Source organism: Leptopilina boulardi, unplaced genomic scaffold (assembly GCF_019393585.1).
Source record: "Leptopilina boulardi isolate dan_hultmark-lab unplaced genomic scaffold, ZJU_Lbou_2.1 LbouV2_249, whole genome shotgun sequence".
NCBI classification, from domain to species: Eukaryota; Metazoa; Arthropoda; class Insecta; order Hymenoptera; family Figitidae; genus Leptopilina; species Leptopilina boulardi.
In genome coordinates this window covers 1,495,389-1,519,236 of record NW_026137806.1, presented here as the reverse complement: position 1 = coordinate 1,519,236, position 23,848 = coordinate 1,495,389, and the positions used below count along the sequence as shown (strand labels likewise).

The 23,848-nt window shown below is 25.7% G+C and overlaps 5 protein-coding genes across 6 annotated transcripts; 3 read left to right on the top strand and 2 right to left on the bottom strand.

Annotated features, from left to right (window-relative positions):
- Nucleotides 1-331: 331 nt before the first annotated feature.
- On the top strand, nt 332-3,052 carry LOC127280727 (XK-related protein 4). The gene is made up of 4 exons (XM_051303954.1): nt 332-812; nt 1,003-1,318; nt 1,461-1,616; nt 1,697-3,052. Exons 1-4 carry the CDS (start codon nt 507-509, stop codon nt 2,188-2,190), a joined length of 1,272 nt encoding a protein of 423 aa, XP_051159911.1. The 5' UTR covers nt 332-506; the 3' UTR covers nt 2,191-3,052.
- Nucleotides 3,053-5,596, bottom strand: LOC127280729 (alcohol dehydrogenase class-3). Its single transcript, XM_051303956.1, has 8 exons — nt 5,448-5,596; nt 5,240-5,348; nt 4,555-4,798; nt 4,226-4,446; nt 3,935-4,151; nt 3,705-3,835; nt 3,343-3,617; nt 3,053-3,266 (listed from the first exon to the last, which is right to left on the bottom strand). Exons 2-8 carry the CDS (start codon nt 5,258-5,260, stop codon nt 3,242-3,244), a joined length of 1,134 nt encoding a protein of 377 aa, XP_051159913.1. The 5' UTR covers nt 5,261-5,348; nt 5,448-5,596; the 3' UTR covers nt 3,053-3,241.
- LOC127280726 (pre-mRNA-processing factor 19) lies at nt 5,509-8,203 on the top strand. The gene is made up of 7 exons (XM_051303953.1): nt 5,509-5,640; nt 6,096-6,245; nt 6,329-6,606; nt 6,677-6,871; nt 6,957-7,343; nt 7,475-7,815; nt 7,896-8,203. Exons 1-7 carry the CDS (start codon nt 5,622-5,624, stop codon nt 8,038-8,040), a joined length of 1,515 nt encoding a protein of 504 aa, XP_051159910.1. The 5' UTR covers nt 5,509-5,621; the 3' UTR covers nt 8,041-8,203.
- A 165-nt stretch (nt 8,204-8,368) lies between these two features.
- On the top strand, nt 8,369-16,562 carry LOC127280724 (zinc finger protein 300-like). Of its 2 annotated transcripts, XM_051303950.1 has the most exons (6): nt 8,369-8,968; nt 9,479-9,637; nt 12,973-13,232; nt 13,534-13,826; nt 13,954-14,236; nt 14,340-16,562. In XM_051303950.1, exons 1-6 carry the CDS (start codon nt 8,828-8,830, stop codon nt 14,617-14,619), a joined length of 1,416 nt encoding a protein of 471 aa, XP_051159907.1. In that variant the 5' UTR covers nt 8,369-8,827; the 3' UTR covers nt 14,620-16,562. The 2 variants fall into 2 exon arrangements, with proteins under 2 accessions (XP_051159907.1, XP_051159908.1); XM_051303951.1 differs by lacking the exons at nt 8,369-8,968; nt 9,479-9,637 and adding an exon at nt 11,258-12,225.
- Nucleotides 16,563-16,919: 357 nt separating this feature from the next.
- LOC127280725 (uncharacterized) lies at nt 16,920-19,468 on the bottom strand. The gene is made up of 3 exons (XM_051303952.1): nt 19,332-19,468; nt 18,869-19,129; nt 16,920-18,737 (listed from the first exon to the last, which is right to left on the bottom strand). Exons 1-3 carry the CDS (start codon nt 19,344-19,346, stop codon nt 18,111-18,113), a joined length of 903 nt encoding a protein of 300 aa, XP_051159909.1. The 5' UTR covers nt 19,347-19,468; the 3' UTR covers nt 16,920-18,110.
- Between the last annotated feature and the right edge of the window lie 4,380 nt (nt 19,469-23,848).

Genomic DNA, 23,848 nt, shown 5'->3' with positions numbered 1-23,848 from the left:
CGCGAGAATTAAAAATTGTAATAACAATAAATTAATTTAAATATAAATGTTAAATAAACATAATGAGAGAAAATCCTCTAATATAATTGATTATGATGATTTAATTTTCTTTTTAAACTATTTAAAATTTTTCAATTCTAATGATCAGTTCACAGGGTTCTTGTTCCTCTCTCTCTTTCGTACAGTTTAAAAGCAATGAAAAAGACAAAGAGAGATATAGCAAGCGTGCCAGGGATGGGAAATGTAGAATATTTCATCGTTAGTTGGTTAGTTTTTGAAAAAAATAACCAATCAACGAACGCGTCACAAATGCCAACAAGAAGCGTCTTCTTTTTTCTTTTTAGTATAGTTTCCAAACTCTGTGTTTACAGTTGTTTGTTTACTGATTGTTTTTTCCTTTTTTTTTTCGTAGATAGTTAGTGCATTTTTTTTTTTTTTTTTAATAATAATTGCTTTAAATTAGTTGGTAGATTTTTTCACAAAATAAAAATTATAAAAAAAAAAAAATGACTTGTGAACAATTAACAAATGCGACGGATGAGGCAGAAATTGAAGAATCTCCATCATCAACGGCAAAATTTGATGTGATTGACATGCCTTCGAAAAAGGCAACAGTCTCTAATTATGAAGTGTTTATTCTTATTATGTCAATAGTTACGCATATTACTGATATTATATTTGATATAAATGTTGCTTGCCATTATTTTTATATCAAAGAATACAATTATTTTGCAAGTACAGTTATTGTCATTTTAGTTCCATCTCTCATAAACAATGCCGTTAGCTATAGAATGCGTCAACAAGATAGAGAGGTAATTTTATTTCTTTTATTTTATTTTATAATCATTGTGTTAACAAATATTTCTTGGCACACAGTGATTTGTAAGCAATTTTTTTTTTTTTTTTTAATATTTTTTAAATACCTACTATTTTTGGAATATTTTTCTATTAATAATTTCGCGGGAATGTGCATTTTTTTAGTTTAATATTTTTTTTTTTTAGAAAATTTTAGAAAATACTTCAGAGGAAAAACAATCATGGAATTGTTCGAAAATATTTGGAAATATTTCGTCAATAATATTTCAAGTTGCTCCATTGAGACGTTATTGGACTGCCTTGAAATATAGTTTGGCATCACGAAAATGTCAAAAATTAGAAGACACTGCTGGACAGAAGCAAAATTATTTAAAAATGGTGAAAGAAAATCAAGATATTGCATTGATAACAATTTTAGAATGTTTCTTGGAAACGGCCCCACAACAAGTGTTACAATGTTCAATTATTTTGACAAATTTTCGAGGCGAATTTTCAATTACTTGTAATTTTCAAAATTATTATTTTCACTTTTGACTTATATTAATATTTTTGAATTATTAAATATGAAAATTTTCAAAGATATTAAAGGGTCATTTATAAATTGATAATTTAGAGTTTTTAATTATAATTTCTTTTTTTTTTAGTGGTCCACCAAATTTTATGTATTGCCAGCTCGTTTATTAGTATGGGATGGACAATGGCATCGTATAATCGCAGTATTCGTTTAGCTCAAGATGATAAATTAAATATTGGAAGTACTGGAACTATTTTACAATTTTTGTGGCATCTATTGATAACTGGTAAGTTTTTTTTTTTTTTTGCTTTTGTGTGAAGAATAAAAAAAGTATTAATTAGAAAATATTTTTTTTGTTATTTTTAGTTTCGCGAATAATAACATTTGCCACATCATTGATGCTCTCAACAGTGGGAAGTGTAATTTTCATTGTTGTACATTGGTTTGCAATGACAACATGGATAATAAGAGATTCTCATGGTACAACGGAATTTTGCAGAAATCGTGAGAAGCCACCGCACGCAAATTTATCTTTAATTGAACGTTTTAATTCGACATGCTTTTCATTTTTATTTGGTTTTATTTACAATTTTGCGTACGTAAATTTTGACGACAATAGTACGTACATGAGACATTTTTTTTATTATACTGTATGTATTATTGAAAATATGATAGTTTGTACTATTTGGATTTTAACACCATCAGTTCGAACTATCTGTTTTTGTTTTAATAGCATGTGCTATCTTTGTGCTCTTCCAGTATTTTGTCTTCTTCCTTATGTTTTTGGTGTTGCAATAATGATAACTTATTATCTTTTCTTTCATCCTTCTAAACGACAAAAGGTTTTAAATGAACCTTAGATGTTTATTTTATATAGTTAATCCAACAATGCTATTAACCCTTTCTTGCATAGATTTTTTTTTTTTTAAGTTTTCTTTTTTTAGTTTATAAAATATAGTATTGAATTTATTATATATATTGATCGTATTAAATTTATTTTATTGAATAGTATTAAATTTATTGATATATAATTAATATTATAGCTATTATAATATTAAATGTATTAATATATTTTTATAATAAGTGAATAAGTTATATTATAAATTATACGACAATATTATTATTTTTGAGAATTGTAATTTACTCATTAGAAAAGAATTAAGTTATTTTACATATATATACTTTATGTAAATTTACAATTCTCTAATTTCCGATAAAAAAAAAAAAATAGTGCGTTGACTTTGAGAATGAAAATTAGGAAAATTTCTTAATGTTATCTCATTTTTGGAAAAAGCAGTTTTTTTAATAATTCCAAACTTTTTATATTTTTTTTGTTGTGAATTTATCACAATTTGTATTGTTTACAAATTTTTGAAAACATTTTATTTTATTTTTTTAAGAAAAGTTTATTATAAAAATTTCCCAATCAAGAATTGTGTCTCAAAGGGTTTAGAGCGATTTGTCAACATTAATACTCAATTTATAATGTACTTAATTTTTTTTCCGAAAGTAAACTGTGTCTTTCAATGCGATCTGTACAAGAAAAATCGAATCTTAATATTCGATATTATTTTAATTTTAAGTGAGGAAAATATGACTGATTTTTTTCAATATATATTTTGTAATAGATTTTTTCTACGACTTTTTTTTTATTGTATGTATATTTTGTATCTCCATGAAATCGGTGTGATAATAAATAAATTTGTACTTTTTATCACAAAATTTGCTTATATTGTGTTTTTTTTCCTTTAATCAGAAACTTTATTTATCAGCAATAAAAAATTATTTTCTAAACATTAATTTTAGAAAATAGTTATGTTACAAAAATAGAAATGTTACATTACCTTTTTTTGTTGAATATTATTGAATCAGTGATTAATTAATAATATTTGGGCAATAAAAAATGTTTCTTTAAAAATGAATAACAGTTCTTAGGCTGAAAAAAAAATTAATTGTTTAAAATTTTCTAAAATTAAAAATAATAATTAATTATTAAAAAAAGAGAAACTCACCAATCTCCAGAATGAAGTAATTTAAAACCCTCATTAATTTTATCCAATGGTAAATTATGAGTAATAAATTCATCTAGAATTAATTTTTTCTCTTGATAATCTTTAACAAGTTTTGGAACACTTTCTTTTGATTTCCAACCACCGAAGGCAGTTCCTTTCCAAACTCTTCCAGTTACTAATTGAAATGGACGAGTGCTAATTTCCTGACCGGAAGGAGCTACACCAACAATAACTGAAGTACCCCATCCCTTGTGACATGATTCCAAAGCAGCTCTCTGTAAAAAAAAAAAAATATTTAAATTTAAATATACAAGTGATTTAATTTTATTTAAAATTAATTTTCAAAAAAACTAATTTATTACCATTGTTTGAACATTTCCAACACATTCGAATGTATAATCAAGACCTCCGTCGGTCATTTCCACGAGGACTTCCTGAATTGGTTTGTTGTGATCTTTCGGATTAACAAATTCAGTGCAACCAAAAACTTTCGCTGAAATATGGACAAAATTAACAATAATGTATTTAAAAATTAATGTTTCAATTTTATTAAATTATTTCTTTTTTAATTGTAGTTGAAATTAATATGAACCTTTTTCAAATTTGCTGGGATTAATGTCTACGCCAATAATTCGAGTTGCTCCGGCAGCTTTACATCCAAGTGCAGCGGCCAAACCAACGGCTCCTAATCCCCAAATTGCGCAACTACTTCCTCGCTCAACTTTTGCTGTATTTAAAGCTGCTCCATATCCAGTTGAAACTCCACAGCCAAGAAGGCAAACTTTATCCAATGGAGCAGTTGGATCAATCTTTTTTTTTTTTCACAAAAAAGAAAATTAAAATTTATCGAAAAAATTGTTTAATTTTTTTTCTTTTTCATTACCTTAGCAAGAGAAATATCAGCAACGACAGTGTATTCAGAAAATGTTGAACATCCCATAAAATGAGCGAGTATTTTGCCTTTGCATGTAAAACGTGAAGTTCCATCAGGCATCAATCCCTTTCCTTGAGTCAAACGAATTTTACTGCAAAGATTTGTTTTTGGCGACTTGCAAAATTTACATTCTCCACATTGAGGAATATAGAGAGGAACCACATGATCACCTATAGAATAAGAAAAATATTTTAAATATTAAAATTTCTCAAATTTGCTATTTATAATTATTTTATTATAAGCGATACATATATATATGTTAATAAAAAAAAAATTACCCGGCTGAAACTCGGTAACACCTTCGCCGACACTTTCAACGATTCCGGCACCCTCGTGACCAAGAATACAGGGAAAAGTTCCTTCAGAATCGAAACCATCTAAAGTATAAGCATCAGTATGACAAAGAGCATTATGTACAACTTTCATTCGAACTTCATGTGCTTTTGGTGGAGCTACTTCAATTTCTTCGATTGATAATGGTTCCTTTGCTTTCCAAGCAACTGCAGCTCGACATTTGATAACCTTTAATTTTAAAATAAACAATATTAATTACACAAAATTTCATATTTCTAAATAAAAGTGGAAAAAAAATATCCAAAGCCTTAATAATATTTCGAAATTAATTAATTAAAAGAATATATATATATCTTATCAAAAATTAATCATTTTTGTTTGAAAAATAACATAATTTCCTTATACATTTTTAAATTTATAATTAAGCAAAAACAAAATTATAATTATCTAAATTATATTATATTAAAATAAATCCACGTTTTATAAAATAATTTTGTTTCTATTTTCATCAAATTATCTAACGCAACAAGTTGTTTTTGTAAATTACACTAAGTAGGACAAACGATAAGAAGAGAAAAATTATATAACTATTTATAAACTATGCGATAATATATATTTTTAAAAACTACAAATTTTTAATTGCAGAAAATTAGAAAAATTCTTTCTTACCTTGCCGGTCATGTCTGTCATGATGGTATTTTGTAGGTTATTAATAAATTATTAATTTATAAGTAGTCCTGATAAGCTGCTTCTGTGCTTATTTAAGAATGAATGAAATCTGCAACAATTAGATGACAATTGTTACAATACAAATTTTGTTATAATAATAATAATAATAATAATAATAATAATAATATACTAAAAAGTCTCAAGTTACTTCTCAACCCTGTTGATTGCAATTTTTGTAACTGTGAACCACTTTTAATTGCAGATAAAGTAGATAATGATTACACAGTTGGTAATTGTAGGTTAAAATCCTATATTAAAAACGCCTCGAAAAGGCAGCAACAATTTTCTCTCCTGACAAAGCCGCCAAAGAAAATAAAACAAAATGTCTATGTGTTGTGCACGTGAGTATTTTATAATTATAACAAATTGTCTAATAAATTTTCATATATGATTTATAAATCAACAAATTGAATAGTTACTCCAAATAATTTCACAGCTTTATTATTACAAAACCTAACCTCAAACTTTTTCAATTCCTCACATATTATAATATAACTTTGTTTAATAATTATTATGAATTTAATTATTTTACTTTAGCTCTAATTCACTTGATATTAAATCTATTTAAATTTATCAAACTGTCTAAACGTCCGGCTAGACGGACATCAAAAAACGTCTAAACGTACGTCTATATCCACCCGACTTTGTTCGCAGAATACTTTCATGTATTTCCGACCCCCCCCCCCCTTCCTCCAAGGTTAAATTTATTCAAAAATTGTAAAAAAAAAAATAAATAAATATTAATATAAATTACTTTTTATTTACATTTAAATTGAATATTAAATAAATTTTTCAGTTTCAAATGAGGTTCCAGAGCATCCTGTCATTTCACCTGTATCGGGAGCAATATTTGAAAAACGTCTAATTGAAAAATATCTCGCCGATAATGGTATTGATCCAATTTCACGTAAAGAACTAACAGTCGATCAACTTATTGAAGTGAAAAGTATGTAAAATGATATTTTATTAATATTATAAAATTAAAAAAAAAAGAATGTTTTTTTTTATTATCGTTTTTATTTTAAATAGCAACGCCAATTGTAAGACCTAAACTGGCAAGTGCCACATCAATTCCGGCTATTTTAAAAATTCTTCAAGACGAATGGGACGCAGTTATGCTTCAATCATTTACACTTAGACAACTATTACAAACGGCACGTCAAGAACTTTCGCATGCACTTTATCAACACGATGCCGCATGTCGTGTTATTGCAAGATTAACAAAAGAAGTAACAGCAGCACGAGAAGCTTTAGCCACATTGAAACCACAAGCTGGAATTACACAACCAACAGCTATACCACAACCTGTAAGAATTTCATCTAAGTGATAAGAGAAATAATTTAATTAAATTTTGTTAATTATAATTACATTTACAGGCTGTGGCAGCAGAAGCTGGTGGTGCAGCTACACAACCAACAGAACAAGCTGGAATTACAGAGGAAGTTATACAAAAATTACAAGACAGAGCCACCGTTCTCACTCAAGAACGAAAAAGACGTGGTCGATCTGTTCCTGAAGATCTTCTTCCAGCTGATAGTATTCGCAATTTTCAACTATTGGCCAATCATCCTGTATGTTAGAAGAAAAAAATAATTTATTTAAATTTCATTTATATTAAAAAGAAATTTTTTTTTACAATTTAAATCCTCATTTTAGGGTCTTCATTCGGCAAGTACACCTGGTATTCTTGCTCTCGATATACATAGTGCGGATACAAGTAAAATATTAACTGGTGGAGTTGATAAAAATGCAACAGTATTTAATAAAGACACCGAACAAGTGATAGCTATTCTTAAAGGACATACAAAGAGGGTAACAAGAGTTATTTATCATCCTGAGGAGGATGTGGTAATGACAGCATCGCCAGATTCGACTATTCGCGTTTGGAATGTTGCAACAAGTCAATCAACACTTTTATTAAGACATCACGATGCTCCAGTTACTGGATTATCACTACATCCAACTGGCGATTATTTACTTAGTTCATCGTTGGATCATTATTGGGCATTCTCTGATATTCGAACTGGACGATTATTGACAAAAGTATGAAATTTTCAAATGATAATGGAAAAATACAATAAATATTTCTATTTAGTTACATATATGAGGCATTTTACGTATAATGTCCTGAGTTAAAAAATTGATTTCTCAAAAATTATTATTATTTTTTTAAGGTTGCAGGACAAGCAAATCAGCCATTAACAACTGCACAATTTCATCCTGATGGTTTAATTTTTGGAACTGGTACAGCTGATTCGCAAGTGAAAATTTGGGATCTCAAAGAACAATCGAACGTTGCAAATTTCCCCGGTCATAATGGGGCGATATCTGCAATTAGCTTTTCGGAAAATGGTTATTATTTGGCAACAGCTGCTGAAGATTCTTGCGTGAAACTTTGGGATTTGAGAAAATTAAAGAATTTCAAATCATTACAACTTGATGAGTCTTATGAAGTTAAAGATATTTGTTTTGATCAAAGTGGAACATATCTCGCTGTCGCTGGATCTGATGTTAGGTAAATTATAATTTAATTTTTTGTTCTTTTTCCAATTCTTTTAAATTATTTAAATTTCAATACAATATTATTTGTTTTAGAATCTATTTATGTAAACAATGGCAAGAACTTAAAGTGTTTAACGATCACACGGCAACTGCAACTGGCGTTCGTTTTGGAAAACACGCTCAATATATTGCTTCAACTAGTATGGATCGTACGCTTAAACTTTATGGAATACAATAAAATAATATTATTATTATTATTATTATTATTATTAATAATATGGATTTTACAATTAATGCAACATTCATTTTGTGTATGTAATTTTTTTTTATACATCAATTTAAATATATTATATATATAATCATTTGTCATTTATAAATAAATTATAAATAATTTAAAATTATTTAGGTAAATTAAAAAAATTACCTTAACAATATTTTTTTTTCCGGTGATAATTTTTTCTAATTGAAAATTAAATTATTTTCATAATTTTGAAATTCGCGCTAAGAAAACCTTTTCTTTTGGGGGGGGAGGGATATTAACTGATGGTAAAACAGTATGTTGGAAAAATTGAACATTTATTGATTTTCAACCATAGTTGAAAGTAGAATTAATTTAAAAGTATATAACTCAATTATGACAATTTTGTGAAGTGTATTAAAGTATAAATTAATTATATTTTACACTAAATTTGTGTTGAATTAAAAAGTACAATCATACTTTTATTGTTTTCTCGCTTTGTGTGTCTTTATGGTCACAGAAAAACCAAAGATGGCGAACATTAGAGTCGGTCGGCTCCTCATGTGTTAAAATTTCAACGTTTTTTTATTTTTTTCAACTTTATTAATAATAAATCTATCTATGTTTTAAACAATTTTAGAAATTGATTTTCAAGTTTTGTGTCTTGAATTTTTATTAAATAAAGAACAGTGTGTCAATAATATTATTGAGCCAGTTATATAATTAATCCTGCGAGGAATTCTCATTTCCTAACCTATTTGCGGTTTGTTTGGGATTTAACGAAACAATGGCAATGAGTGAAGATTTTAATTTTTCCGAGCTCTGCAGACTTTGCTCATTAAAAAGTAATCATCAACTTCAAATATTTGACAAGGAAGGTGAACAGCGGCAATTACTTTTCAAAATACGTTCATGTATTCCTGCAGTGGTGAGTTTTTTGTGGCCAATTTTTTTTTTTTTTTTCATTAAAATATCAAGTTACAAAATCGCAATAAAGATTTAATTTTTGCTTAATAATATAATTTTAAGTAGCTAATTTGAGTGTCTTGTTTATTATTCATTGTTTGTCTTTTCAATAATATGAATATTTGATAGAAAAAATATTCTTATACTTTTTTTTATTAAAAAATTATATATATATTGTATTTAAATATTTTTAGTATATATTTGTACTTCTTTTTTGTGTATGTTTTTAATTAACATTTTTAAATTCCTTAACTGTATAATTAAATATTATAAAATCATCAGTAACTGATATTTATTTTATTTTAATTGTTTGATTCAATTTTTTTTTAAGGATTATATTTATAAACAATACAATTATAATTAAAAAGACTAAAATCGTAAGTAAAATATTTTTATTTTACAGAAAAAATTTAGTTTAAATTAAATTACAAAAAAAAATTAATTAATGTTGTTTTTTAAAATTATTTTTCAGATAACAAAAGAAGATGCACTTCCAAAAAATATTTGTCAAAGATGTGTCTACAAATTGGATATGTTTTATGAATTTCGTGTTAGTTGTATGACTACAGAGACTGTTTTAAAAAGTTATGCTGACAGTATAAAACATCTTGCTGCAGTTGTAAACAGTCAGGTGAGAGTTTCATTTTTATCTAGTTTCTCTTAGAGTACTGTACTTAAATTATAAAGATGCGAAAAAAAAATAAAATTATTTACACTTGAGAGAAATAATTTAAAGCAAAAGAAGAAATAATGACTCGAAAAAGTTTCAATCGACAAATTTTCATCTCTTACAAGTTTAAAAGTCTTCAGATACAAGGGCATCTCTCTGAGATCAATTCTCAGAGAAACCTTGATTGTTTTTTTTCCCCTTTGGCTTTTTCTTAACCTTCTCTTTTTCTCTCTCTCTTAATTTTCACCCCACTTATTTCTTCAGGTAATTCTCAATAATTGCGAATTAAACTTTCAAATTTCGTTTATAAAGTACCTTAAGCACACTCAAGTATATTTCTTTTTTGTTTCTCAAAAGCTTTAAAAAGATTTGAAAAATTAATTCAAAATTCATTTTAAAAAAAATAGTTGTAAATAATTGAAAATTTACTATTGAGATTTGAATGTTGAGAAAATTGTTTATTTATAAAAATATTTTGGTAATAATTTTAATATAAAATGTGTGAGAAATAAAATTTCTTTTTCTAGACAATATTCCAGAAGTTAAGGAACTGAATTTTTATGACATAGGTTTTTTTATATATATATATATTGAATCGAAGCATTGTCTGATCTTGGGACAATTGGATGTATGGAGTATTCATTTATGAAAGAAAATAATGAGAGAGAAAAATTGAGAATGGATTGAGAGAGAGAGAGAGTGAGAGAGAAATAGGAACGAGTTATGAGAGCCGTCGCGACGCTATTGATCGACGCGACTCGACTCGACCCTGCGCGTCGCTTTTGCAACAGAAAGCGAAAGTCAATTCTCTTTTCTTTAGTGTCTAGTCTAGTCCTGTCTCTCTCTGTTAGCTCGAATTATTGCAGTTCACCTCTTCGCTTTTTTTTTTTTTTACATCGTCTCATTGTCAGTCTTTGTCTTCTCCATATTCCTTGCATTTTCTCTTTCCCCTTCTCTTTATTTCTCTCTACACTCTGTTTATTCTCTAACTTGTTTCTTTTAAAAAAAAAAAATTTTTTTTACCCCCCTTTTTACATTCGCTGTTCTTTGCCAATGCATAGGTACAGGTGTATATCTGCTTCTTTCACATTGGCGAGTAAAATAAAAAAAAAACAAAAAATCCCAGCATCGTTGAAAACCTGTTTCGTTCCTACTGAAAATTGAAGGAGAATGAGCTAAGGAGGTAGAAGAAGGGTTTTTACTTTTTGACATTACTCGATCATGACGAGGGGGAAAACAAGATTTAAATCCTATTGAAAAACAGTTACTTATAGAAAAAAAAGTCCCGAAAACAGTTTTTTTTTTGATATTTTTTTATAAAATATTTTGATAAAAATACCGTTCTTGGATTTTCTTTTTAATTTTTAAAAGAGGAAAAGAAAATTTTATTTTTCATATGAATTCTAATTTTTATTAATTGCAAACTTGAAAAAATTTAAACAATTTTCATAATTGAAATTCTTCTCTATGTATGATTTCTCGTTTGTAAAATTGGCAAAAAATTGAAGTTCATTTTTCTCTTTAATTCTGTAAATAAAATGACAATTTACTTATGTGTATATATAAATTATTGCATATATGCTTCTTTCGCGATTTTAATTCTGCGCTTGCTCTCTCTCTCTGTCTCTGGAAGTTCTCAATGTCAGTGTCAAGGTCAGCGGGCCGACGCACTACAGTCGATTGTGGCGGCACCAGAATCACCAACGTCAGGAGCAACGATCAGGGCGAGACACTTGAGCAGTTAACGATTTGATACAGAATCTCTCGCACAACATTTATTGTTGCCCCGAAAATTGACTCTGGAATTTCATACTTTCCCTTTACATATATCTTTAATATTTTTTTTTTACTCGATTCAACTTTAAACTTGAAATATTTATTTCTTTAATCTTTTCAGATTAAATAATTTTACAAAATACACGGGAATTTTGTCGCAAAAATTTCCTTCTATTTTTTTTTTTTAGTAAAGATTTGCTAAATTTTTGCAATTTTATTTATATGACAAAAAATACAGCTACCGTGTATTCTTCTCTTTCTCTCTTCTAAACCTTTTCTTCGGAGGGGGTTTTTTTTTCTTCTTTTTTTTTTTTTTTTTTTTTTTTTGCATCTTTGTCCTCGGCCAGACTCCTCACATCCTTCTTAAAATTCCCCTCTCGCCCGATAGTGTGTATATGTGTTGGAGGTGACCGCACGTCTTCCTCTCTTTTCGTTGCTGTCGTTTTCCCTCGCGATCTTGGCAATGGATAAAAATCACTGAAAAAGTATCCATGAAAAACGAGAGTGAAATTTATTTACTATTTTCAATTTGTGTACGCGTGTCGGAAATAAAAAAATTCCCAAGTAAAAAAATAAAAACTTAACAAAGTGAATTGAAAGAATTGATTCAATTTGTTTTTCAAAATTAAATTGAACATTAATAGAGAGAAAATGTGAAAGAAATAGTAGAAAAATATTTTTCTGTTGTGTGTGAATTATGTTATAAATTGTTCGACATTTATTCAATAATCAAAAAAATTGTGAATAAGAAGAAAATGGATTTTTTCGAAACAGTATTTATATTATTTACTATTTTTAAAATAGTTTTTGAATTTTTAAATAATATTTTCCCCATATAATTTCTTATTATTAATTATTAAAGTTTTTTTTTTTATTCGAAAAAAAAGATACTCTTAAAATATTGCCAATATAATTGAATCTCACAGTTAAATTATAATATTTTTAGTTGTAATTGCATTTTTGGAATTTTTAAATTAAAATTTCGTCTTTCTTATTTCTTGATATAAGAAAAAGAATTAAAAGAAATTTATATGGAAAAGAATTAAAAGAAAATTTATCACGGTGATTTTTATTTCATTTTCGTTAAACTTGTTGTATTTCAGAGTAGAGTATTGATCGTTTATAGTCGGAGCAGTAAATTTCGCGTTTCAAAGAAAGAAAAAAAAAAGATTAAATAAAGAAAGGAAGCCGTAGGTCATTGTACGACATAAAGTGCGTTGGTGGCTTAATGCATTATTTACACTTTTACGACTTCTTCAAATTAATTTTACTCGCACAAGTTCTTTTGTCCTTTCGTTTATTTCTTTCTTTTCATCGGAAGGTTTGAAAAATTAAAATTCCAAAATGCAATGATAATAAAATAAATTTCAATTTAAAAGAAATCAATGTTATTTATTTTAAATAATTACTACTACTAATTTCGAATATATTCTTTTTTTTTTTGGTTTTAATTTTCAAAAATGTATTAAATTAGTTGTATTTTAATAATAAATTTTTTTTCCTTTCTTCTTTTGCGATAGATTGGAGAGAATAAAGATAATAAAATGTCGAATGGTACACAACAGCAACAACAACAACAGAGAACAGCTTATGTTGAAGCTCATGCTGTTGCTCATGCTGCAGTGCAACAACACATGGCGCAACAAGCCGCACAGGCAAGGTTAGCTGGACCAGGACCTGCTGCTGCAACACCACAACCACCCAATCCAACCTTCACTTTACCCGATGATGGTCTTGGATATGACGATGGAGTTCGTGTCCTTCGTTCCATTGGAACCTGGTACACAATACTCATTAAAAATTTCTCCTTAATCATTTATCTAAGACGAATTTCCATCTCATTTCAAATCAAACTCATTAATTTATTCTTCTTTCATTTCTATAAATTTTTCTCACAGGCGAATTCTTTTCTTCGATTCTCAATCAATGTCTCTTTTTTTTTACAGATTTTTTTAATCTTGCTTTTTTCTCATTAATTAATAATATATTGTAAATTAATTGTTATTTTTAAATAATTTTCTTTTCTGTTTTTTGTAATAATAATTTTGAATATTGTATGTAATTTAAAATTTTTTAATTAGGTCTCCTGAATATTCGGCAGCGATGCGACCAACAGGAACAATGCCCGCTTTTCCCGGTTCAACGGAACAACAATTTGGAAATGGCCGTGCACCGACAATAAATCAACCACTGCGTAATGCAAACACTATTGGAATTCGACCGGGTTCTGTTTCAAAGGCAACGAATACTGGCGAACCAACAACGAAAGCATTTGCCTGCACAGTTTGTGGAAAAGGACTTGCACGTAAAGATAAACTCGTTATACATATGAGAATACACACCGGCGAAAAGCCATATTCATGCGAAGTTTGTGGTAAGAAATTTCAAATTTTTATTTTTCATTAAATATTTTGTTGTAAGAAAGAAAGAAAGAAAAAAATTATTTTTCCTAATAATTTCTTTTTTGAATTGAAATTTTATTATGTTATTTTTCTTGTTAGGCAAAGCCTTTGCTAGAAGAGATAAACTTGTCATTCATATGAATAAATTGAGGCATAGACCGGGTGTAACGCCACTATCAACTCCTGCACCTCCAACTGTTGAGCAACAACAACAACAGCAGCAACAACAACAGCAGCAGCAACAACAGCAACAACAACAACAACAGCAGCAACAATCTCGACAAGATCCAATTCATAAATTAAAAGAAGAACCAATGAGTTGGTCCTGTGAATTATGCGGTCGAGCACTCGCTACTAGAGAAGAATGGACGCAACATGCACGGTTAGTAAAAAAATTAACTTTCTAAAATCTTTCTTTTTTTCATTGAATAAATCAAATTAATAATTAAATAATATAATTTTGAATTTAATAAAAAAATTTACAGATCACATTTAGAGGCATCGGTGCCACCGCAACATGCGGCACCATATTTTGCAGCATCAGCAGCACCATCGCAACCATATACGCCCGATAGAAATTTTTGTCCAATGTGTCGCATTGATTTCAATGATAAGGCTGAATTTATGTTTCACGTACGTTCACATTTTGAGCCACATGCACAACAAACGGGAACGCAACGTTCAAGTTTAAAACAAGGCAATGATCCTGCAACTGCTGAATTAATTGCACGAGGACTCGTCGATCCTTCTGGATTATGCAGCTAGAATTTTCCCCATTTAAAATCCACGATGTCGATCCGTGTCTTACCATAGTACAACTTTAAATGACACATCTTGTCTTCACACATGATTTTTTTTTCTTTTTTTTTTGCATAGCTTGGTATGAAAATTGTGATCGTAATTTTAATTCTTGTCTTTTTTTTTTAAAAAAAAAAGGATACATCAAGTAACGATTTTTATTAATCTTAATTTTAATACTTGTTTGACATAAAAATAATTCGAAAATATGTATTAACTTTCTTACATATGAATTTTGATTAGTTTTAGTTACTTGCGTATCCTTCATCTTTTTTTCTTTTTTTTTTTTGCAATTTTAAAACAAAATAAGAGTAATGTAAAATTTTATTTTTTTTCCACTGTTAATTGTATTTTTTTCAGAGTTAATAATATTTCTCTAAATCTAAAATTTTATTTTCTATTTTATCATTTGAAATCATTAACTATTAACAGTGGAAAAAGTCTTTATTAGAAATATTCATTCGCATAATAATTTTTGACTTCCATTTTTTAATTGTTATTTTCTTGTTTAAGTTTATTTGATTAGGTGCGATTTTCACGTGATTGTCCTGCCAAATTTGATATTTTCGTTTAGTGAAAATATTTCAGTTAGTATAAATTTTTGAAAAATTTTCAAGAAAAAAAAACAATTTGTTTTCATAAGTGATTTTTGCGACGCAAAATGAAAATCTTAAAATGGCTGTTTATACGTGAAACTCGAATGCACCTTCCTCTTGTTGCGGTAGAATAGAAATCAGTAGACTTGATTAAGAATTTATAATTGATGTGCCTCCTATTCTTGAATTACATTAACATTTATAGATGTTTCAAATTCGGTCGTGATTTTTAACATCTACGACCAAAACTCCGACTGATATTTAGAAATAGTTTGTTTTTTTATATATAAATATACTATATATAATCAAATACTCAAGAGCAACAAAAGACTTACTTGTTTATGTGAAGTTTTTAAAAATATCTTCGAACAATTTTTTGCGGGAAAATAAATCTGTAAATTCAAATAATAATAATAAGAAATATAATACTGACAATATTTCTATTAAACGATTTTTAATTCTATATTGTGATACAAAAGACTTTTGATATGTTCCAATTGAGAAAAAAATTTTTTTAAAACCATTTTTTATATTTACAGTGATTAAAATAATAAAAAAAAATATCTATAAACGACATGTTTATAAAGTAGGAACAAAAATATTTTATACACTTTCAGTAATTAATTAAAAAATGCATGAAATTTTAATTAGAAAAAATTGTAAACCGAATTAAATAAGAATTCTGTGATATTTAAATTTAAACACAATTTTAATATGTTTTTAAAATATAATTATGTTATAAAACATATTAAAATAGTGTTTTTAAGATTGATTTAATTTTCATTATTTATATGAAAATTTGTATTGTCCAGTAATTAAAAAAAAAGAATATTTTTGAGGAAAAATTGCTGGAAAATAAGCAAAAGTGATTTAATTAGGTTTTTTTTAAAAAATATTATGTAAATCGATATTACTTCGTGAATTTATATAAAGAAAATGAAATTCGATTTCGACAATGAGCTTTTCTCTTTGGAACTTTTTTTTTTTAAATATAATATAATATACTTGACTGCATTTTATATTAGAGCATGACATATTATTTAATAAATAAGCGGATCGGGAGGCACATCGACATATACATATTATAAATTAATGTAAGTTAGAATTAGAATTAATGTTTCTTTACACTTTTATTCTTGTCACGAGGATTGAACGTTCCATTGCCTCTAATAGCTGTTTTTTTAGACTAATTTTTATACTGTTGATGTCACGCGCAGCTAATCAGAGCCAGTATGAAGTACTACCGTAATTATTACACACGATGTATACTCAACTTTATAAATAAATATTATCGAACTATATATAAAAAATGAACCATGGAATCATTGAAAAAAAGAATTACATATTAAAAAAAAAAAATACAGAAATTGCTAAAAGTAGAATTAAAACAAATTTTTAAAGAAAAAGTAAGAAAAAAAAAATTGAAGAAATAATTTCAGAATTTTCCATAAATAGCATTTGAAATTATTCCATAATCAACTTTTCGTAAAAAAGAAGAAAATTATCATATAAAAATACGAGTGATTATAATTTAATTTTTATTAAAAAAAAAAAAAAATTAAATTCTTTTAGTGTAATTACAGGAGAAAATATGTTTTTAAGTGGATCGAATAAAATGTAAATTATACAGGATTTTAATATTGGAGGAAGAAATTCATTTTATTTTTAGTATTTCATCGATAATAATTGCTTTATTTTTATATGAAAAATTTTTTCTACAATTTTTTTTTTCTTGTTTTGAGATTGATAAAGAAGTCGTTGAGGAATTTACATATAACGAGGTGTCGTTGCATCCTGTGATGAATAATGCATGAGAGAATGTTTATGAGATATCGAAGATAAAAATAAAAAAAAGAAGAGAAAAAAATTTTTTTAAGAAGAAATTTCTCCTCATGTAAGGTTGTACAGAGTTCCTGATCCTCAAAAGGTGGTTTGCCTTGTGAGAAACCGAGTCACGCCTTTTTTTCCACAAAAATGGTCATAGGCGGTTCTCTGATCTCTTATCTGTATTGTTTATTTATTCGCAAATTTATTTACTGTATTTTTTTTTTTTTATTTTAATATAAACATTTTATCAACTTTTTTCTTTTTATATTTATTAAACAAAAAGGGCAAATTCGAATTAAAATAATAAATAATTTTTGAATAATTAAATAATAGTTTTCAAAAGGAAGAAATTTGAAATTTTTTTTATATTATAATAAATTGATTTTCCTTACAGCGACGTTTACTTTCTCACCTTTGTTAACCTGAAGTTGTACCATAATTTCGAAAAAAAAAATTCATTGCGCCATTAAAGGAATTCAAAAGGTTACCAGATGAAAGTAAATCGATTTAAGTATACCTAAACAGAAATCACATTTCACGACTAAACTTGGGAACCATCACACAATGAGAAGATTATTGTTATACATAAACTATTTTTCTTTTACTGCGCAATTGGAATAAATTTATTAACAAATATTGAAAAATTAGACACATCAACAAAATCGTAATTATTTAGAATTTATATTACATTATTTTAATTTCAACATCGATTCATTCAAGAATGTACCGAGATATATGTGGTAATTGTAAAAAAATAAAAAAAAAAAAAAATGAAAAGAATATTCAAAATGCCATGAGAAATTCGTATTAAATGTGGGAAATAAATTTTATTACCAACGCTCTCGCGGATTAATATATTAATATTTTTTTTTTTGAAGATAAATAAAAGTTTTTTTCTGTTTTTGTATTTTGTTAATACCAATAGAAAATTTTTCATGGCACTATATGAACTCTGAATATAAAAATAAGAATTAAAGGAATTAAAAAGAAATTTCTCTTTTCAATTCGTTTTTTTTTTCTACATTGAATTTTTTTTTACGTTTTGCTAAAACTATAGGAAAATCCATCGGGTGTTCGATTGAAATCTAATTTTCCAGGTGGATAAAATCTTTTTGGTGCCGGTGTTGTTAATTGATTATTATAATGTGATTGTGGCTTAGAAATGGCACGATATTCCGAAACAGGAGCTGGCGTTCTATAAGGAATGGAATTATATGATTTTTGATAATCTGATGGAATATATTGTGGGGTTTGATATTGAAATGAACCTTCTGATTGATATGGTTGTGGTGGTTGATATTTTCTTGGTTGATAATTTTGCAATTGATATTGCGATTCATAATCCGATTGATATCGCAATGATGAACTTGCATCATTATTATGATATTTCAATGATGAAATTGGTTCATTATTATGATATTTCAATGATGAACTTGGTTCATTGTTATGATATTCATATTGAAAAGTAATTTTTGGTTCTAATTTTTTTGGTGCCTCCACTAATGGTGCAAAATGTTTTTTTGATTGAAAACGAGAATCATAAAATCTCTCTTTTGGAAATTGATAATCGGGGGGATTATATTGAGGAAGTGGTACATATTCGGGTTGTACTGGTTCAGGTGGAATTTGAGGTGGTGCCGTTGGTATATGATCACCTGATGCCTGAAAAATTAATTTTTTTTTAGAATTTATTTTTAAAAAACAAAAATTTATAGGAAAATTAAAAAATCTTTTTTAAAAATATTTTTTAAATATTAAAAATTATTTTTTTTTTTTAAATTAAATTTTCGTACTTGAAAACCATTTTTTCCAGCAGTGTAAGTGACGGTTCTTCTTTCTCCATTGGGATCAATGTATGAATATGATCCTCGACGATTGCCAAATTCGTCACTTTCTTCTTTGAATTCAACACCATCTTCTTGTTTATATGAAGCTCCAAATGTACCATCTCCTGATAGATAACGAGTGTCACTTAAAATTGCTGCATTTCTCGGTGATTCTTGATAATGTGGATCTTGAGATTTTCCAAGGCCCACAACGCTCACTAGAAGCAACTGTATTTAATTTTTTTTTTTTTTTTTTATTACAAATTAATAAGGAATCGAAGATACACTTTTTTTTGACACTACTAAAATTTATTTATTAGCATTTGAAAAATATGAAAATTTAATTAAAATTTTATAAATAACACTTGTTCACATATCACAAAATTGAAAAAAAAAAAATTTTTTTTATAAAAATAAATATGTAACTTACGAAAATTGTTTGCATATTGGTATAAGAATATTGAACAAGAGAATGAAGTATAATGCTTGAGAAAATAACTATTGGGGCATTTTATACATCAAGTGAGATCCCTCGTTTCTCAGGATCCCACAGGAGAAAGGTTTTTATACGCCCTCTCGTTTTTCATATATATATATATATATATACATGTTAAATTATTTCCATAAACATTTTTTTTTCTATTGAAAATTTCACAAAAAATTTTATTTAAAAAAAAAATTTCTCAATTAAACTTGAAAAATAATTATGAAAAGAAAAAAAAAGCAGAGGTTCATAATGATTTTCCAATGAAAATTTTTTTTCGTCAATATTGGAAAATCGTGGGAAAATGATTATAGGAAAAGCATTATAACAAGGAGGTCATATTTTGAAAGCATAATTATTGCAAAAAAAAATCATTATAGAGAAAAATAAATTATGGAAAAATGATAACTGATTTTTTTTGGGGTTTTTTAATATAAATTGAGAAAAAAAGTGATTTTTTTTTTGAAAATCTATTTTTGTTATTATTCAATTTATTTAAAGTATTAAAATATTTATTTTTTATAGAATTTTTTTTTTTTTCGAAACCAGTCGTTCACCACACCTTCGAATGACTCTACGAGCACACATATCGATGATTTTATATATAGTCGTGAACTGACATTTCTTTGATACCAATATACGAATACCAGACCTTTTGACTTCCTTTGCCATTTCTATATGTGTGGAGAACGTTCCTTTGAATTTTTATACAATAGGAGAAGCAACCATAAATGGTCGCACAAAGTCTTTGCAATTTTATCATATATGTATATATATATAAAAAAACATAAAAAATAAATATTTGTTGATATTTCTCTTTAAAAAAAATGTTTTTTTCATAAAGAAAAAAAAAAAAAAAAAGATTTTAAAAAAATTTTATTATACAAAAATGAAAAATTATTCACAAAATATTTTAATTTCAAAAAAACTGATTTTTTTATTAATATAAATAAAACAATTATAAATAAATAATTTATTTTTTTTTTAGTGAAAATAAATAATAAATTAAATTTGTGTGAATGATTTATCATTCATTGGCAAGTAAGAATATAATGTAGAATTTCAACCACAATTGATAAAACTGATGAAACTTGGTTTAAGTCTCAGCTAAAATATTTAATAATTTTCAATTTTTTTTTCTAGAAAATACTATTAAATATTATTTATTTAATTTTTTTTCATTATTTCTTATATTTAAAAATATTGTTATTTTATTTCATTGTATTGTAATTTATATACAGGAGAATTTTATAATTTATTTTATTATATAATAAAAATTAATGTAATAAAAATAAATAATCTTAAAAATCGTCATCAAGACGATATGCAGAATAATTTAATTATGTAGATAAAAAAAATTTGCCAATTATTTCTGTCCTCGAATATCACATTTAAGGATTCAGGACTAATATATTGTCCTTATTTACAGATTAACAATTTTTTTTTTTTTTTATTGACCTTCTCTGATCTTTACAGTATATTTTTTATTTGTAACTTTAAATTAAAGGATAAAAAAATATAAATAAGCAAAAATAAATATATAAACAATTTTTCATATATGTAATTATTTTTACAAAAAAAAAAGCAATATTTTTTTATCTCAAACAAATTTTTCTATAAAAAAATAATGAAATTTGAAATTGTTCATTAATTAACAAAAAAAAGGAAAATTAAATTGAAAATGCGAAATATATTTATGGGAAATAACGTTTCGAGTGCATTTTGCATAAATATATATATATATATAGTCTAAAATGTGCATATCATGCTATTAATTCCCTGTAGAATTAATTGTTTTCCGGATAGAATTTCAACCTTCGCGCGAGATTAAATCAATCAAGCATCCAGGCACACACAGAGTCAATGTGTATACAATTAAATTTGAAAAAAAAGGATCATTGTATATCAGTCATTGTTTCCCATGAGGTCTCTCACGTTCTCGATGCTCAACCAGTGACAAAGAAATAAAAAAAAAAAAAAAAATCGTTGACGGATTTTATTATGCAAAAATCATTTTAAATACAATAATATTCTTTTTATACATATATTTTTCGCGCTTTATAAATCTAATTACAAATATATATGTAATATATTTGTAAGCAATTAAATAAAATATATTTTTCACACAAATTAACTTGCCTTGCACTTAATTAAAAAATTACTGTAATTATAGTCTCGTGATTAATTTTCATTTTTTTCAATTTTATATTACAAAAATATAATAATTTATTAATAATACAATTTGAGAAACAATCATTTTTTTTTCTAGAAAATCTGTAGAAAAAAAAATTTTCTTTTAACAAAAAAAAATGATTTTTTAAAAAAACATACATAAAAGAAATTTTTTTTTTTTTAATACCGCAACCATTTTACACTCGTAAAATATGTATTTCATGTATGAAATTCATTTAGATAAATCAGAAAAAATGTAATTATTTTCGTATGTATTTTTTTTTTTTTAGTACATATTACATAATTATTTTAAACTAATCTAAAACGTGACAATCATTTAAAATTATTTATGAAAACAAATGTGATTGAATTCTTTATTTGAAAAAAAAAATCTGAATAAATACGTTAAACAAAATGAGATTAAATAAAAAAATATTTTACAGTTTACTTTTTTTTTATTAATAAAATATTACAAAAAAAAGATTTCTTTTAAAAATTGGAAATGTGTATACGAATTAATATATATATTTTTTTTTTTACTGAAGTTAAATTTCAACATTCAGTTTCGTATTGGCATAAATGTGGGGACCAACCTTCTAGAATTGAAAAGAAAAGCATGTTTGTTTTGCATTTATGCAGATCTCGACCAAGAAGTTGATACTTTTTTCATCTAAATATTATTCAAATTATTCATGAATGTGCATTGAAAATCGTTCAGAAACGACTCATGTCAGTCAGAATGTCTATAACTGTTGAAATATGATTTATTTTTCTAATATCTGGAATTTAAAACATTTTCAAAATTTTCTCCTTCATTTTCTAATTTATTATAATATTTCTCGTAAATTCCAAATAAATATTAAAAATAAATAAAATTTTTTAAAAAATATTTTCATTAATTTATTCATAATATTAATTATTTATTCAATGATAAATAATTTTTTATAAATTAAAGGAGAAAAATTTTATTATAAAAAATAAAAAAATGGGAAAACATTTTTTTTTCTTTCTTCAATAATCAAATTTATTCTAATTTGGAATAGTGAATTAAATTAATATACAGTAATAAATTTCAATTCATTATATAAGATTTATAAACAATTAGAAAAACGGTAGATTCTTTTTTTTAAAAAAAGTCAACATTCTTTTAATAAAAGTAAACCAACACGTGCCACCGTTTTACAAGGTTCTTTCATTATAAAATATCAAGCTTACGGTATTTAATTGAAAAAAAAAATATTAATTACTCCAGGGTGATTTTTTTTTAAATATATAATATAAAAAATAAGTCAAATTATATTATTTTTTATTTCCCATTTAAAAATTTTTAATATTATTTTTTCAAATTTTTATTTAAATTTTCTCACTAAATGAAACAGTTTTTTTTTCTCTATTTTTTTTTTGTCAATATAAATAAATAATTTTTCGACAAATTGTTTCAAGGAAACGAATATTACAAATATATATAAAATATATGTTTAAAAATTCAATAGCAAATAGAGGAAGTCTCATATTGACATTTCTAGGTTTCTTGCAAAATGATTTAACACCACAAATCACTAACGAATCGGAAGGAAAATCAATGTCGAATAGATGACCTAATTTAAAAAAAAAATGTATATAGTATCCTCATTATAATTTAATAAGATCAATTAAATAAATTTCATTAAAATACTTCCTTCAAACTGTATTCAATTTTTTTTTTATTATAAATTATTTTATTTCTTGTATACAGTTAATTTAGAAGTTATCAATATTTTCAAAAAAAAATTCCAACAAAATATTATTAAAAAAAATTATTATTAATAATAATTAATAATGATAATAATAATAATAATAATAATAATAAAATATCAATACATTTTGTTGCATCTACTAATTTTTTTTCGATTAAAATTTCGTGAAATCCAGTAAAAAGAAAGAATAATCAAATTTGACAAAAAAAAGTTTTTTTTTATTTTTTAGTTTATTTTTTACAGATGAAAAAAGTATTTTTTATAATTGTATAAAAAACCTTCTAGCGTACATGCTATTTAGTATATAGACAGTGAGAGGATATAATTAATAAAAATTTTATCTTTCACATTCTATATAAATATATTGCAAGAGAGAAAAAATTTCACAACATTGACACCTTCATTTACCTGAGGGCTCAAATGACGCACGAAACAAATTAATGTTTCTCTAATTTTTTTTTTCAATTTTCTATTAATAAATTTAATTTATTTAAAATAAATAAAATTTATTTTTAATATTTATTACAAAAAATGTCTAAATGATAAAAAAAATTT

What these genes read in the sequence shown, in the direction of transcription:
- LOC127280729 (XM_051303956.1), bottom strand. Translation starts at nt 5,260, where the DNA reads ATGACAGACATGACCGGCAAG. An exon ending in CTGATATTTCTCTTGCTAAG is followed by an intron (nt 4,152 to 4,225) that starts GTAATGAAAAAG and finishes AAAAAAAAAAAG; the next exon opens with ATTGATCCAACTGCTCCATT. An exon ending in TTACTTCATTCTGGAGATTG is followed by an intron (nt 3,267 to 3,342) that starts GTGAGTTTCTCT and finishes TTTTTTTTTCAG; the next exon opens with CCTAAGAACTGTTATTCATT.
- LOC127280727 (XM_051303954.1), top strand. Translation starts at nt 507, where the DNA reads ATGACTTGTGAACAATTAACAAATGCGACGGATGAGGCAGAAATTGAA. An exon ending in TGCGTCAACAAGATAGAGAG is followed by an intron (nt 813 to 1,002) that starts GTAATTTTATTT and finishes TTTTTTTTTTAG; the next exon opens with AAAATTTTAGAAAATACTTC. An exon ending in GTGGCATCTATTGATAACTG is followed by an intron (nt 1,617 to 1,696) that starts GTAAGTTTTTTT and finishes TGTTATTTTTAG; the next exon opens with TTTCGCGAATAATAACATTT.
- LOC127280725 (XM_051303952.1), bottom strand. An exon ending in CTGGAAAAAATGGTTTTCAA is followed by an intron (nt 18,738 to 18,868) that starts GTACGAAAATTT and finishes TTAATTTTTCAG; the next exon opens with GCATCAGGTGATCATATACC.
- LOC127280726 (XM_051303953.1), top strand. An exon ending in TCAACTTATTGAAGTGAAAA is followed by an intron (nt 6,246 to 6,328) that starts GTATGTAAAATG and finishes TATTTTAAATAG; the next exon opens with CAACGCCAATTGTAAGACCT. An exon ending in CTGGACGATTATTGACAAAA is followed by an intron (nt 7,344 to 7,474) that starts GTATGAAATTTT and finishes TATTTTTTTAAG; the next exon opens with GTTGCAGGACAAGCAAATCA.
- LOC127280724 (XM_051303950.1), top strand. Translation starts at nt 8,828, where the DNA reads ATGGCAATGAGTGAAGATTTTAATTTTTCCGAGCTCTGCAGACTTTGC. An exon ending in GTTCATGTATTCCTGCAGTG is followed by an intron (nt 8,969 to 9,478) that starts GTGAGTTTTTTG and finishes ATTATTTTTCAG; the next exon opens with ATAACAAAAGAAGATGCACT. An exon ending in CTTCGTTCCATTGGAACCTG is followed by an intron (nt 13,233 to 13,533) that starts GTACACAATACT and finishes TTTTTTAATTAG; the next exon opens with GTCTCCTGAATATTCGGCAG.